At 41.0% G+C, this 17376-nt stretch overlaps 1 protein-coding gene across 1 annotated transcript in view; it reads right to left on the bottom strand.

Annotated features, from left to right (window-relative positions):
- Positions 1-17376, bottom strand: part of hsd17b4 (hydroxysteroid (17-beta) dehydrogenase 4) — a 36429-nt gene that overhangs the window by 1759 nt on the left and 17294 nt on the right. The window contains exons 13-23 of the mRNA XM_080893265.1: positions 11371-11483; positions 10976-11099; positions 9955-10006; positions 8243-8314; positions 6232-6335; positions 6047-6112; positions 5620-5689; positions 5374-5480; positions 4350-4436; positions 4158-4244; positions 3834-3972 (exon numbers count right to left, since the gene is read on the bottom strand). Coding sequence (XP_080749391.1) covers positions 3834-3972; positions 4158-4244; positions 4350-4436; positions 5374-5480; positions 5620-5689; positions 6047-6112; positions 6232-6335; positions 8243-8314; positions 9955-10006; positions 10976-11099; positions 11371-11483 — 1021 coding nt within the window. The remainder of the gene's footprint in view (positions 1-3833; positions 3973-4157; positions 4245-4349; positions 4437-5373; positions 5481-5619; positions 5690-6046; positions 6113-6231; positions 6336-8242; positions 8315-9954; positions 10007-10975; positions 11100-11370; positions 11484-17376) is intronic.

Below are 17376 nucleotides of genomic sequence, written 5' to 3'. Positions count from 1 at the left end.
ATGGGTGCGCGTGGGAGCCAATCATATGATTTTTTTTTTTGAGAAAAGAAAGGAGGAGGAAGACAGTCGAGCACAAATTTACTACGGGACACTCCAGTGAGCAGCAGCACAATCAATTTTATGCTGACAGGAGGTTTGCGGCCTTGTAAATCCATCACAAAAATCACTCCCAACCCTCTCTGGGGAAATTTAAATGTGTGAACTCCGAACCACCCGAGCAACATGAGCAGCAGTATGGGCTCAAAATGTGGTCATAAATATTTTGTACTTGTAAAAAAGATTTGTATGTGTAAAAAAGATTTGTGTGTGCGTAAAAAAGATTTGTATGTGTAAAAAGAATTTGCGTGTGCGTAAAAAAGATTTGTATGTGTAAAAAAGATTTGTGTGCGTAAAAAGAATTTGCGTGTGCGTAAAAAAGATTTGTGTGTGCGTAAAAAAGATTTGTATGTGTAAAAAAGATTTGTGTGTGCGTAAAAAAGATTTGTGTGTGCGTAAAAAAGATTTGTGTGTGGACTTAGAAAAAAAAACCCTGCAAGTTACAAGTATGGATTTTTGACCCTATTTTTCTTCCCTTCATCTGATTGGTCAATGTCATGTCAATCACAAATGTAACAATCCAATCAGAGAACAGATGGGTTTGGCTGTCGAGGGGCGCTTTTTTGAACTGCAGGTCTTTGAAGGGAATAAATGCCCTTTTACATGCCAACCCAGCGTTTTCCTTCATCACCACGAAGGAAAACAGTCTGTGGTTGTCCGAGTTTGGTGATTTTTATGTCACAGGTCTACGTGTTTAATACAGGGACTTCCACAGCCTTTTCAACAGCGCTGCGGACCGCGGGGTGGGGGCGGGCAGTGTTTTGGAAATGACAGTCTTCATTACAAAGCTTTCTTCGTTATGAATTAGCATACATGTTTTTATTGAACATTTGAAGAACTAGCAAAAAAAACAAACTCTTGTAGAGGACATAAAGTCAGAGATAGAAAAGACAAGGAGCAGGTGCATCTAGTACAGGTAGAGCAGCTGCAAAAACCCACAGAGCCCAGCAGCCAGCGTAACAAATTCTGGATCCTTTGCTTTTAGTTAGCAGTTAGCATTAGCAGCATATCCTGCATCCGATGTGAAAGGACTTTTATGCTGCGCACTGTGACTCACAGTAATGGTCCTGGGTCAGCCCTGACTTTGTGTTAAACTAATCCTAAAGTAATAATGTTATTTCTAACCACTGATATACCACAACTTTTTCCTTTCAACAGCTACTGAAAGTTAGGGGACCTAGCTGCTATCGGATATTTATATAGCGATCCTCCAGCTTCAAACGGTATCACCCTTCAAGGACCTGCAGTTCAAAAAAGCGCCCCTCTGACAGCCTAACCCATCTGTTCTCTGATTGGATTGTTACATGTGTGATTGACATGACATTGACCAATCAGATGAAGGGTAGAAAAATAGGGTCAAAAATCCGTACTTAGAAAAAAACCCCCTGCAAGTTACAAGTACGGATTTTTGACCCTATTTTTCTACCCTTCATCTGATTGGTCAATGTCATGTCAATCACACATGTAACAATCCAATCAGAGAACAGATGGGTTAGGCTGTCAGAGGGGCGCTTTTTTGAACTGCAGGTCCTTGAAGGGTGATACCGTTTGAAGCTGGAGGATCGCTATATAAATATCCGATAGCAGCTAGGTCCCCTAACTTTCAGTAGCTGTTGAAAGGAAAAAGTTGTGGTATATCAGTGGTTAGAAATAACATTATTACTTTAGGATTAGTTTAACACAAAGTCAGGGCTGACCCAGGACCATTACTGTGAGTCACAGTGCGCAGCATAAAAGTCCTTTCACATCGGATGCAGGATATGCTGCTAATGCTAACTGCTAACTAAAAGCAAAGGATCCAGAATTTGTTACGCTGGCTGCTGGGCTCTGTGGGTTTTTGCAGCTGCTCTACCTGTACTAGATGCACCTGCTCCTTGTCTTTTCTATCTCTGACTTTATGTCCTCTACAAGAGTTTGTTTTTTTTGCTAGTTCTTCAAATGTTCAATAAAAACATGTATGCTAATTCATAACGAAGAAAGCTTTGTAATGAAGACTGTCATTTCCAAAACACTGCCCGCCCCCACCCCGCGGTCCGCAGCGCTGTTGAAAAGGCTGTGGAAGTCCCTGTATTAAACACGTAGACCTGTGACATAAAAATCACCAAACTCGGACAACCACAGACTGTTTTCCTTCGTGGTGATGAAGGAAAACGCTGGGTTGGCATGTAAAAGGGCATTTATTCCCTTCAAAGACCTGCAGTTCAAAAAAGCGCCCCTCTGACAGCCTAACCCATCTGTTCTCTGATTGGATTGTTACATGTGTGATTGACATGACATTGACCAATCAGATGAAGGGTAGAAAAATAGGGTCAAAAATCCGTACTTGTAACTTGCAGGGGGTTTTTTTCTAAGTCCACACACAAATCTTTTTTACACATACAAATCTTTTTTACGCACACACAAATCTTTTTTACGCACACAAAAAAATTTTTTTTACACATACAAATCTTTTTTACGCACACACAAATCTTTTTTACGCACACACAAATTCTTTTTACACATACAAATCTTTTTTACGCACACACAAATCTTTTTTACAAGTACAAAATATTTATGACCACATTTTGAGCCCATACAGCAGCCTTTGTCAGATATGTTTAGCAGACCAATTACAACACAATAAATCTGCCTGGAATACTTGAACCAACTTCCAAAAGTTGCATGTAAAAGGTTCAAATCTTTATTATTTCTTATTCTTTACTCATGTGCTCCCTTAAGAGTTGTCTAGCGCACCATCTCCCCCCATCTCACACCAGCCCTCTGCATGACCTTCTTCACTACATCCATTCATCTTCTGAGGTCTTCCTCTTTTCGTCCTCCCTGGCAGCTCCATATTTACTCCTCTGCACACATCCAAACCATCTCAGCCTTTCATCTCTTACTTTGTCTCTAGCTGTACCTCTGATGCACTCATTTCTAGTCTTCTCCATCCTGCTTACAAAAATGTTAACATCTGCAACTCCGCCTCCTGTCTTTCTGTCAGAGACACTGTGTCCAAACCATACATCATAGCAGGTCTCACTATCATCTTAGAAACCTTCCCTTTCACTCCTCCAGTCACAAATCACCCCTGATACTTGTCTCCACCCACTCCACTCTCATCTTCAGCCCTCTTGTGCACTGTCTGTTGCTTTGCAAGGTTGACCTCAGGTATTTAAACTCTCGCTGTTACACCTTTCCTTACAGACTTTTATTCCTCCACCTCTCCACGCCCTCTTCGATTTCCTTCCGTGTCTCACTGCAGATCACAGTGTAATCTGCAAAAATACTCCACGGGATGTTTGTAGTATTTATTTATTCCACATAAAAGTCAGGACCTTCTAAATATGATACAACCACCGCGCTGCATCAGACCTCCTTTGGTGCAACAGATCCACTGGCAAAGCAATCAGACAGCCCCTAGAAAAGGAATGGTATTGCACAGCTGCATGGTGCCCGGCTGTGAGCACACACTTCATTTAAGGATCTGTGCTCGCCATTGTGCAACTGTCATGATGAAGGTCGTTTTGTAGAACACTGGAACTTGACACTATAGTACAATCCCATCCAGCTCTCCTCATGATCTCTCCTCCACTAGACAGAAAGCCTTGAGGCGGCACATGTAGATGTGCTACCCTGGAGGAGCTGGACTACCTGTGCTACCTGATATTAAACTGACTCTATGTTATACTGATGATCAAATGTAGTTACCTGAACTAAAGTTATATTTTTATTCTCAAAGCATTCAGTAGACTTACTCCACTGTGCCGCTTTCTTCCCATCTTTCGTTATCTCCCAGCCGAACACAGCGTTCACCTTCTTGACCAGCTCTGAGCCCACGTCTTTGATACGACGGCCGATCTCTGCAAACACCAGCTCACTCTGAAGGCCACCTCCCTGCACGAATAAGTAGAAATGACATTAAAAGCTCATGTCCATTCTCATTTTCAGGATCCATTATCGTGATATGTCCCAAGTACAAATTCATTTTGTCCAAATTACCTACAAATACGAAAAAAGACATCAGGTGCTCTAGGACAGAGTTAGGTAAAATTGAATGGAGTATTTTCCGACTGATGTACCTGAGAGAGATTTTCTGGAGATGCTCCTGAGGCTCCGTGCAAATCCACATAGGCTCCTGCCAGCACGACTGCATCGGTCTCCTTCACCTGGATGAGAGAGACTGGAGCTGAAACTTCACTGTAGTGTAACATTTACCCATTCATCCCTAAAATTGTTCTGATTGTATCCAAGCCAAACTTAAAGACACTCACTTTGCACTGGATGTGAACTCTGTTGCCTTCCTTCCACATCTCAGTCTGCAGTGACTGACCCGGCATCACCGGCTTCACAAAGCGAACCTGAGGAGCAAAGGCGGGCGGTTAAGGAGAGCGAGGGTGGCGGATCTGCAGATACAGGTTTCTGAGATGGTAGCCATATTAACTCTTCACTTCTCACTCCTTTTTGCACACAAGCTTCCATCACAAAAAAAATATTTCCAAAGCATAAAAGGAATTTCACATCAAAAAGCTTAAAGGCCTTGTGACAGAAATCAGGAGATGAAACCATAAAACAGTGTCAACGGTATTGCGGAGATAAAAAAAAAAAAAAAAAAAAGGAAGTAAGCTTCAGTGACACATCATTACAGCAGAGCCGTGCTGTGATGGAAATAAGGTGGGAGCAATCTGACACAGAATTAGATTATAAAATGTTGCGTTAATGTGAATCAGTCCATTACTGAAGTGTGAGACGTCATGGGAATGAATAAGAGAATATTAAACTATTGTCACGCTGTCGGGTGCAACGGATGACGTTAACCTGGAAAGCAATTTGTCTAAAGAAGCTGACGCAGCTGCACAAGTGGCCAAAATTAAACGCTGTCTAACATCTCGGTAAAGTTTCCGACCATGAAGATGATACTTTATGGCAGAATATTAATTTTGCAGGTCTACTTTTGCATTTTTATTGAGGTTATTCTGTCTCTGGAATATTAAACTTCAATCTCAATCAAAGATGATCGAAATCAAATGATTTTTTCCTTCGTCTAAAGAAAGCCTCTCTGCGCACAGTCTGAATGACAGGTTCAGATGATATCTGTCAGTAATTGTCTGTTAGAGAAAACCATCTAGACAGAGGGTGGACCAGAGTAACGAACCACTCATCAGCTCTTTTCACCCTCAAAATCAAAGAGGAACCACTAACGTAAGACATTCTCTGAAATCACGAAAGTAGTCTTCGCATGAACTCGAAAGCCTCATTCGCAGGATCACACAGTTTAAAATCGCAGGTTACGCTCACCTTGATGGCCTTGAACCTGGAGGGGTCGTTGTCGGCGAACTGCTTGAGGACGTGTCTCGCAGCGAAGCCGAACGAACACAGGCCATGCAGGATGGGAGCTTTGAAGCCTGACCAGAGAGCACGTCGAGTACAGCATGTCACGTTTAAATAAGACCAAAATGCATTCAAAATACCAGACAAAGATTAAGTCCTAAGCAAAATTTAAAAAACAAAACAAAAAAAAACCCCAACATGTTAGACTCTAACCTCCCATAGCAGCAAAGCTGGGGTCTATATGAAGAGGGTTCCAGTCTCCACTCAGGCGATACAAGGCAGCCTGTGACCACAGGGGAAACAGAAATTGTTTAGATCTATATCTAATTCATAAACCCCTGAACTTCTCATGCACAGATCTTGGATGAAATTAAATTATCATGAAGGCAATGGAAGAGATACCTAAAATAGGAATATCTTTGAAGTAATACAGTCACAGCCCTTTAAATTGCTTAAGGGATTTAGTTTTAAATTCCTCTTCTTTTTTTCCCCTGCATCACACAGTCAGCACACCCCCCCTCCCCAAACACTTCTGCCTCTCTGAAAAACTTCACGTTTATTTCAGACCCACACGATATCACCCATATATTATAAATGCAGCTAATTTATTGTGCGGCAAAACCCACACAGACTCACTCACTTGGTCTCTTGTGGTTGAATCGATCACAACAGCATCTGGTGAGCGTTTAGGAGGAGGAACAGGAGGCTGGAAGCAGCACAAAACAAACACTTGACATGTGATAACATTTTTATTTATTTATTTATTTATTTTACATTTTCTTATACTGTCCCTTTAGTAAAACAGCTTGTATACAGAAAACTTACTTTGGCTTTCTCAGAGCTTCTCTTTCCTCCGAAGCCTCCAGCACCGACAACAAACACCGAAAACTGGTTGTAGCACACCAGCTCGTTGCCACTGTAGGTATTCACTGCAGGAAGCACAATTTCTTGCAGTTAATGACAAATATCAGAGCCAGAGAGAGCATTCATGTCCTTTTACTTAAGGGAAAGCAAATCCACAATGATCTTCTACTACTACTACTACTACTACACTTTATGTTAAAGCCCTACATGCAAAATCTTACTTCTGCAATGAATTGCACATAAAAAAATAAAATACAACCTTTTATTATTTCATAACTCAGTAGTTTCAGTCTTTTCCTCTGCATACAAACACACACACACACACCTTAAGATTCTCCAAATCTATAAACTATATTGCATACCGTAGATACCTTACAATTAGAAATATTGTTCTTCTTAACTATTTTCGCAGTCTCTCACAGCAGAGAACCACTCCCAGCCCCTACTGTAAACGTACTGTGCTGGAAATAATTACATATAGGTCATATAATAGTATCACAAGGTGCTGCACATCCAAGAGCTGAATCTCCAGCTCCACCACATGCCTAAGAATGTGGAGGTCATGAAATTATTGACATGTTCAAGAAATCAGTTTTAGATGATGTGAGCTTTGCTGCATTATCCTGCTGGAAGCAGACATCAGGAGATGACGACACTCTGGTTATAAAAAGATGGACATGCTCAACAACAATCCTCAGGTAGGCCAAGTCGTTTAAATGTTGCCCAGTTGTTGCCAAGTGTGACAAGAAAACATCCCCACACCATTATACTACCACCAGCCTGAACTGATGATACACCCTAGATTGGATTCATGCTTTTATGTTGTTTACACCAAATTCTGATCCAACAGTCTGAATGTGGCTAAAGAAATCGACACTCAGACCAGGCAACCTTTTGCTGGTCAATTTTGGTGAACCTGTGCAAGCCTCAGATTCCTGCTCTTTGCCAGAGTGGCACTCAACACTCGAGTGTTGTGCATTCAGAGATGCTTTTCTGCATACCTCCGATTTTAACAAATGGTTCCTTGTGTTAACGTTTCTCTTCCATCAGCTTGAAGCGGTCTGGCCATTATCTGACATCAGCAAGACACTTGTGTCCAGATAACGGACACTCCCTGCATAGTTTCTCTTGTGAGATGTGTGAAAAAAACCCAGCAGATCAATAGATCTGAATGTTCAACTAACGTCCAGCAAAACAGTCCCAGAAGACTTTTTATGTTTTGAAGTGAGATGTCTTTGAGATTCAGAAAGCTAAACTCATCCTTGTGCAGTACACGATTTCTACGCAGTGAGAAACTTATTAAAACATTTAAACAAACATCCCTAGTGTGGCAAAGACACTGAACGACGGTGAATTCAACATACTTACACATATCATTACCTGTAATAATAAACAGACGGGGGTAAAAACAAACCAGCCAGACACAAGCCAGAGCAGGAGGAAGCGCACGAATAACCGCATGGAAGCCGAATGAAGAGGAACAATTAGCAGCTATCAGAAGGAATCAAATCCTCTTCATAGTCGACGCGCTGCCTGATTAATTTAATTAAGTCAATTCAAAACATAACAGGCACAGAGACAAACAAAGCTGTTTGTATGAGACATGACTGTGACAGGCCATCTTACTGAAATGACTTTATCCTAACAGAAGCTGACTGGTTTTGTGTGCATGAAGACGTTTCTTCTGTGAAGTTTTCATGCTATTTGTTTTAAGTTGGATTAATTATAAATCAGAGTTGCTCTAACATCCTCCATCTCTATGGACTTGTCCAACAAAAATAAGAGCCGCTCTCAGTCCCTTATTTCAGTCCCTGCAGACACAGACTGTAAATTAACTCGTGTTAATTCAGCCTTAGAGGCGACTCTCAGGAAGAAACACATTAAAGTGGTAAAAACAAATGAATATGGAATAAATACTGTAAATGATATCACCTGCTTGGCCTATATGGCAAAAGAAAAAAAGAAACCTTACCATCCAGGAGGATGACGGCTCCAGATCCTTTATCCAACACGTCTGCTATCGTGGCCTCAGAGGTAAGTTTACCTGAAAATGTATTTTATTTATTTATTTATTTATTTAATCCAAGCCCTGCAAACTATTACCTCTCTAGTTTTAAGTCAAAGTATCTGACATAAGGTCAATTAATACTTTGTAAACATACAAACTCTAAAAGCCTTGAGACAAATCTCTAAACCTCTCTGTAGCATGTGCTGGATCCTCAATTCTCCAATTACAGATTAGTCAGTCAGAAAGTTAATCTGCAGTAGGTTAATTACTAAAGTCAATTTTCAAGCCAAAACACCAAGACTCACAAGGGTGTGCTACTTCTCCTTGTCTTAAATAATGGATAACTAAATAGAGTTTTGGGTGTTACAACCAGAAAAAACACCATCTGGTTTCAAATAAGTATTTTTAATGATCACTTTGTACAAAGCAAGGACATGTCGGCTACTGTGAGAAACTCTGAGGCATTCATCTTTAAGAAAAACAAAAGCCGTTCTCTGTAATGGTAACGCATGAGGCAGAGCTGGGCTCCTCACAATCCTATTAGTCCTGTTATAGGACACGTGCAAAATGCATCAATGCTTTTGAGGTAACCTCGGTCATATCAGAGTTTAGATTTCTAGACTCATTATAAAAAAAAAAAAAAATGAGACTGAAAATACCCATCCATGTAAATACACCTAAACTTGTCCCTTGCTGTATGTAATGTGTTATCCACTGCAGTGTGATTTAGGCTAAAGTGACACAAAAAGGCTCTAAAAGTGCTTTTAATAAGCAGAAATGTTTAAACGCTAAAAGAAATAAATGTTTGGAGTCGATATTCAATTCTAAATCACAACAACGCCGGCTGCTCCCTCATTTTTCACAGTGGCTGGATCCACATGTTTGATTTGGCACCGATTTTATGCTGGATGCTGATGCAACACTCCTATTTATCAGGCTTGAGACTGGCAGTGGGAGTACACTAGCTTCTGAGCCCCCAAGGCTGGCTGTGTTTCCTCCCAGTCTAAAACCAGGGATCTTGCTTATGAAAAGCAAATGTGTCAACCAGTACACCATGGAGCCACAAGGAAGCGCTATATAAAATACTTTAGTTATAATCTCAGTAAGTTAATTTTTCCAGTCTTTTATGGGTTCAGTGGGCAGATTGACACGTTTTGTTTTCACGTTTCATGAAGTTTTTAACCAAACTTTGTAGATTCCATGTCTGGACAACCTTGAGCTTTGCTTGTGCGTTTTACATCAAACAAACATTTGCAGGCATGGCCAAAATAACTGAATCTAATAATATCTTGTAATGAGACTGTAACAACTGTAAAAGCTACAGAATGCACACATCTGGCCTACGGCAAAATGCCTCACATGATCAGAAATGCCAAGTTGTAAAAAAACAAAAACCGTACACAACTTTCACGCTCTGTCTCTTATGCGCTTTCAGCTACAAACATGCTCCCAACCCTCGGCAGGTCAAAGCTCCACGCCGCTGCCAGCTTCGAGAGCTGCAAGCCAGCTGCAAGGACAGAGAGCCCGCCATCGCAGCTGTGAGCAAGTCCTGCAAGAAGGCAGCAGCGGCAGCTGCCAGAGTCAGCAGCTGTAAACAAGCTGCTTCATCTCCCAGAATTTCTCCAGCAATTAAAAAAAAACCAATTCTTTCTGCAGGATTATCAGAGGGAAAATACCTGAAGTTGGCAGAGGTTTGTAAAGCTCCAAGTACTGCTCCCCATGCAACACCTAGAAAACAAACAAACAAAAAGAAAAACGAATATATCAGTTGCGACATATAATTATAAGAGGCATAAAGCCTCAGTTACTGTTTTAAGCAAGACTTTGTAAAGTGTTATAACAGGGTGCTTTTTTCCCCGCTCTTTAATGCCAGCTTGTGCTTCCTCGTATTTCCTCTCCTCCCAATACTCAGAAACTGTCACTGCCCCGCCCCCTCTCTCTACCATGATCTTTTAAATCCATGAACTTGCCTTGAGGAAACTAGAGAGGAAGCTTCTGGAGGAACTAAGAGCTTTTATAATCAAGTGGCGTGATGCATAAACTCCTCACCTCCGTGTGACAGTTGATTCTTACAGCGCTTACTTTGTAGTGTTTGTGCATATGGATCAACAGATAATAAAACAGAACACAGTCAGACGGCGAGATGCAAACAATGTGCCATCACCCCGGGTGTGAAAACACATTTGAATATATGGGATAACTTAACACTAATGTGTTGAAGCGTCTCACAAAGTTTGTTTTTAAAACATACACACGTTTGTCGACAGCTATGTGGTGCGTTATTGTGCAAACAATGCAAAGAAAGAACAAACGCCAGTGATTGGTGCTGCTAATAGGACGAAGATGATAAATCATCAGCTCCATTAACAAAGTTAGGAATCTAAATATATAAAAGGCCAGGTGATTAAGCTGTTTGGCGCATCACAGCTAACTGACATCGCTTAAGACTGATGTTGGGGTGTTAAGCATTTCTCATTCGGCAGCTCCGGCTTATCCATCCTTGTATCGCTCCCTCACGCTCTTGCTGCAAAGATGCGACAAAGAGATGCAAGCGTAACCGCCGATGGGATGCATTAGCATAATTAAAAGCATCCCGTACGATACGAACATGTACGTACAACAACAACAAAAGTCAAACTCAGCTGCACACAAGGACAAATACAGACACAGCAGACATCAACATGCACGTTTTCTAACCTGGGTAAAATCTATGTTGAGTCCAGGGACTGAGCTCAGACCACCATCCATCATAGCTGCCTGGGAGGGAATGACCCCGAAGGTGGGGAGGCAGCTGAAGTCCGGATGGCCTTCATACAGGAACCTACATTAAAATGCAAGTGTTAGTGCTCAGTGAAACAGCATACCTCTGTAGGAATAGGTTGCTGACAGATAAAAATAACAGCACAGATGGCTGCACAGGCGTTTCAGCGTGGATGGAATCCAGCGCATTCTTCCCCCTCCATGCAGGTCAAGGTAACAGTAATGATTGAAGCCATGATTAGCATTATTTTCTGTCCAGTTTCATGTAATTTGCCTTTTTACAACTACTGAGGAAACTACAGTCAATAACACAAACACATGCAGAATCACACCTCAGATGGTCTGGGTCCTTGGTGGACATGCCGACACCCAGCGCATACAGGATACACTGGGTGTGGTTGAAGCTGAAAGTGGTTGGAGGAAGTTTTTGTCCCACTGCTTTAGTCTGAGAAGAGAAAGAAGAGAAAACAGAAAGGGGATTAAAACAAAAAAAGGTGTAATTTAAAGAAAGAAAACAAGTTGCATCACAAAAAAAATATCACACCATAATGGTTTAGCCTCACAGCTACTCGGTAAGAAGGATCAAGCAAACATTTAGAGTGAATGCGTCAGTGTCAGTACACCATGTAATGGAACTACAGACACACCAAGAGAAAAGGCATTTCTAAATGGTTACATGTATTTTTTAGGACGCTGAAATGAACACGATCATTTAAGAAAACACTGAGGAGCAGATGAAATGCCGGCTTATGAGAAGATCTGTTGCTTCGCTTCAGGTGCCGGTGATAAATCTTTAAATGCACCCCTCCCTCTTTCAAAAATTTATTCAATCTGACAACAATTAGGCTGCAGACATCCAGTGTAAACAAGTGAGTGCATATGTTGGGTTTAGATTTTATTATTGTCATTTGTATTAGGAAACATTTAATCATATATGCTTAGAGGTGTATAATCAATTGTGTAGTGATAAGTTGTGTGATCTTTAACAGGCTACAGAGGCTCGGTGTGTATTCCACACTGGAATGCACACCTGCATCTTGGGGGCATGGGAAGAGGTCGCATCTTGTTTTATTGTTTTATGGTAGGATTAATGTAGCTACATTTGTTTTAGTCTAAGTGCTTTTCTGTTTAGATGAACTGCTGGACTTCCTTACCGGGGGGGTCTAGTCTACCCTCTTCCTGACCAAGGATGATTGCCTTCGTGCTTTCATGTTGTTATATGACCCTTTTGACACACACACACACACACACACACACACACACACACAGTATTCTTTGTTCACATGTATACCTATGTAAGATGTTATATGTTAATGACCCTATGCATATTCATGTAACCACAATAAAAGGAGTGCTGTGGGGAAACCTGGCTGAGAGTCTGACAGTGGTCAAGTGGTGGAACGACGCTTGGCTCCAGCCAGGTCTCCCTCATGCATGAGTAACCAGAGAACTTTGGTGCCTTGAGTCTTGCTTTTTGCTGCGTAGCAGATTGTCCTTAACGTTCCAGCGAATAGGTTTATGCTACAAACCTATCATTAATGTAGCTACGTTAATCCTACCATAAAACAATAAAACAAGATGCGACCTCTTCCCATGCCCCCAAGATGCAGGTGTGCATTCCAGTGTGGAATACACACCGAGCCTCTGTAGCCTGTTAAAGATCACACAACTTATCACTACACAATTGATTATACACCTCTAAGCATATATGATTAAATGTTTCCTAATACAAATGACAATAATAAAATCTAAACCCAACAGCATATCTTCCAAAGTTAGAAGGAAATTTGTTAGAAAGACTCTTTTTGTTATCACCCTCGGCTGTTGTTAAGCAGTGAGTCGCTGTCTAGAGTAACACAAAGAAATTTTGCAGTTAATCGTTACTGTGGATCGTTTCCTCTTCGCTCATCTGACTCTGACTTGATTAGATTTAATCACCCATCACATTACAAGCGCATTAAAGAGTTTATCATCAGGTCTGAAAAAGAGGTGTCCACACCAAAGCCTGACTGCTGTCTTAAAAGATTTTGCTGAACTTATTCTTTAATATACAAGAACCACGTAGAAAACAAAAAAGTATGCATAAATGCTAATAAAATATTACAAAAGGAGACCGCATCAGAAGATATAAAAAGATTCTCCCCAGATGATCACATATTTGATTTGGCTGTGATCTGTGAGGGAGGTAGTTTGAGGACTCGTGGGACCTCAGAGTTGAAAGGAATCAGCAGTTCAGAAATGTACTCCTGTGTCGCACCAGGCAGAGCTTTGTGAGCGATCAGCACAATCAGTCCAAAACAATCCTGGTCTTGAACGGTGGCCAGCGCAGGGAGGCCAGAAATTGAGCCATGTTAAATTTGTGCTTGCACTTCTCTTAACGAGCAGCCGGAAAATGAACCGAAACTCCTGAACACGCCATCGCAGTAATCGAGTGTTAATGACAAAGTCACAAATGTCTTTTAAAGGCCTCAGCGGTATTGTAAATATTTTAAAGCCCTCGTTAATTCCTGGGTGAGGTTGGTAGGAGGTTGTTACTGGTAGAAGTTTTATGAATATAGCATATCTGAATAATTTTCTCCGGCCTGACTGAAACTCATCATGAAACCACCAAAAGAAGAAATATCTTTTGAAAGGATGGTGCAAAAAATAAATAATTTTTTCAGAATTTTAAGGCCTTGATAAAAATGCCATTTCTCAATCCTAGAAACTGAGGTCTGATTAAATAAATATTTTATTTGTCAGCATAATATTGTCAAATTTAAATATGCTTGAGTGCATCCTATAAACTCAAAACTGCTTAAAAATGTATTTTTAACTGAAGGATAAAACATATTCCAGGAAAAGCATGAAGGTCCTCGGGGTTCTCAGAAGCAGCTTTCTGTGTAATATGAATGTTGCTTATCATTGTACTGAAGCACTAGTACGCGACACATAAGAGCACAAACTGTATTAAGTGTCTGACTCAAACAGAGCAGGAAAGGGGGTGAAACGGTCCCGCCGACTCCTTCATGTTAGCAAGTATTATAAAGACATACAAGAAATCCAGTTAAAGCGCACTATAAATATACATCTCTGGCAACATTACAGTCACAGCAGTACTGCAGTTACTCATTTGTCATGTTTACAGCCACTGTGCTGTAAATAAGACAGCTATTGTTCGAAACAATATTGCTTGGCAGAATGGTGCGATTCACACTCTGCATAATATCACCTCTCAGCTGATCGAAAGACATCATAAAACCTGGCCTCTGGAGAGCAGTTTTTAATTAAAACTGCATTTAAATGCAGATGTGGGGAATTGTGTGTTTTCAGACCAATTCCAGCTTCCCAGTACTTGGGAATATTATTAGTGCCTGCTCTCCTGCATGCACACGGCGAGATTAAAGCTGCAGTTGAGGAGCGGGGATAAAAAGCAGTAGTGGCTTGTGTAGGAGTAAGTCAAGTTAGTCAGTTACTTGAGTGAGATGATATGGGAGAGGGGGAAAAAAAAAAAAAGGTTTAAAGCAAAAGGATAGCTTTGTTATCCGGTCTATCTTCACTCATTTACTGTCTGCTCCACACTGCAGATCTATGTTTTTGTTTCTCTTCTTTCCATCTATTATTCAGTGTACAAATATGTAACTTCAAATTAAGCTTGCTGATATTTTGCCACTTTTTCCTCATATATTAATTATTGCTTTTCCAATGAAGAGTCAGACTGGTGATAAAATTTTAATTGTTACTCAGTTGATCAAAACACATGATACACAGTACTCTGTTAATTCTGTTTGATAAATCCATAACAACTGTTTCACCTCCACCTGAAACTGATGCACATTTTAAGTCATGATTGAGATTTTTGCATTTGTCCTATTGTTTTTTCAGATATTTTTGTTAGTCATGCAAAACCATGTTGCTAAATATATCAATATAACACTAAAGTTACACGAATAATAAAGCGCACTTTATGGGCATTTTTATAATACTTGTACTCCTTATATTAAAACTATTGTTGCCAATTTCTGATAAAGTACACCAACCTAAAACTAAAGGAGTACTTGCAGTTGCTTCATTATTCCCCAAGCAGTTATCAGCAGATGGATCCACATATTTGGGTTGGCACAGACTTTTCACTCTTCCTGGCACAATCCTCACATTTATCCCAGATTGGGACCGGTACTAGGAGTTCACTACCTTGTGACAGTTTTTTTTCCTTCCCTACACTTAGCTTTTTATGTATTAAAGGAGAAGGAGGATAATGTGATCATCCCAGGCACACAACTGCTGTTGTCTCAAGACGAGAGGATTTAAAACAAGAGTATGAATTTAACTAAGACTGAATGGCAGCCATGAAATATGAATATATGAAATACCTTGATATCCACCTTGCATGTGGAGAGAGGTCAATACAATACCAAGAAAGTCACATGTGTGTCTTGGGTGACACATGCACCCAGCAATCATCAAAATTCCTACAATAACTCTGGCGGTCAACCAGAATTCATATACCCTTAGTTACAGTTTTAACTCTTGTTTCATTCCATTGTTCCTGACTGCAAGAGACGGCATGAAATACCCGGATGACCCATACCCACAAAGTCAGAGGGGATCTCCACTCACCACAAGCTCAGACTGCAGGGAAAAGGGGTGGGGGGTGGGGGGTAGCCATATTACCCCTGTAGAAGCAGGCAAAGAAGGAAGCCCAACCAACAGCGGCACAGAATTTGGAAACCTCAAAGTCTTTAAGCTCCTGAAGTGGTATCAACAACCGAGTGTGAAAGGAGTTCCCTTCCTGTGCCCATAACGGACAAAGAATGCATCCGTTATAGAACTCAGCATTCGTGCCAATCTACAGTCTTACAGCCTGAAAAGGGCAAAGTTGACATTATAACACAGGTCCTCTGCCCCCTCTCTGAGTGCCAAAGGCAGACAAAATAATAGGTATGACAGGTGGACAGCATTCTGGAAAGAAAAGAAGTGATGAGCAACAAAGCAATCCCACGCCCATTAGGATGACAACACAAACAGTCCATGGCAGCAGACAGGACATGAAGTTCAGTTACATGCTTTGTTGATGCAACAGTGAGAAGAAAGGCAGTCTTACCAGATAACCATCTCTGGTAACTCCCCTCGAGGGGTTCAAAGGATGGAGAAGACGAAGCTTCCAGAACAATTGTGTTTTCCATGAAGGAAGTGACAGCATGTTGTGGCCAAAGGCAAAGAGCACCATTCAGAAAATGACCCACCAGAGGATGACACCCAACATAACAATTATCCACCACAACATGATGGGCTGAGACAGGCGCGACATACACTTGGATAGTTAAGACTGAGAGCCGGTGGTTCAGTAACATTTGGAAATACAAGCTTAGAGCACTGCTAAGGGACCACATGTTGATCTTTACATCAGCTGGAAATGAGCTTTCACCTATTGGTAATACAATACCCTAACTGATGATGCCCAATTATTTAATATGGTCTGGGCCCGGGTTTCCTCACAAGAACTCAAAGGTTTGCCCAGCCCTTGAGTGACCATACATATAGATGAAGGGGATCTGAGTGTGGAAGAAAAAACACACCCCTGCAGCCGAGATAGGACATCAAAACTCAGTGGGATCACTGGGAACCAAACCCTCCCTGGTCAGTATGTATCCCTCTATCCTGTGAAGCGCATGAGCAAAGGAAGCAAGAGAAGACATACAGCAGGCAATCTGGCCAGGGGTGTGCCAGTGTGTGCTCTGGTAGCCTAGTTGGTTTTAAGGGAGAGAAGAACAGTAGATTGCTTTGGAAATGTTGAGACACCAAACAGGTCGACTGTCACACCGCCATATATCCTTTCACTGGGACAGGGCTTCTAGCAGCACGCCTGCAGCCTCATTGTGCACGCCTGTTAAAAAGCCAGATACCTCATCAGGTTGCTTGCACCACTTAGCTCACATATGTAATTTTGACAGCATTACGTCTTCATCCCTGTGCATGTGTGCGATGGATATCCAGTTATTTCATACAGTCTCTTGCAGTCAGATAGAATGAAACAGATCAGGGCTGCACTATGGCCTAATATAAGATAACTAAAGACTATTGAGTTTTGAATAAGGCCAACCTACTTTAGTAAAAAGTGCAAGAACAAAAATATATGGCTCACACAATAAACATAACAAATACATTTCAATATAATAGAGTTCTATTTCTGTCTGCTTTATGGAAGCGTTAGAAAGATTAACCTTGAAACCTGGAGTTTGAATTGCATTATGAAAAAAAGGTGCTTTCTTTTCTTTTTCACCCCATTTAGAAAACAACATAGAAACACGTCTCTGTATGAACCAAGATATTTCAATGACACTACCATAATTACTACT

The sequence above is a fragment of the Rhamphochromis sp. 'chilingali' genome (assembly GCF_963969265.1).
Source record: "Rhamphochromis sp. 'chilingali' genome assembly, chromosome: 10".
Lineage (NCBI taxonomy): Eukaryota > Metazoa > Chordata > Actinopteri > Cichliformes > Cichlidae > Rhamphochromis > Rhamphochromis sp. 'chilingali'.
This window is presented reverse-complemented; position numbering and strand designations above follow the sequence as displayed.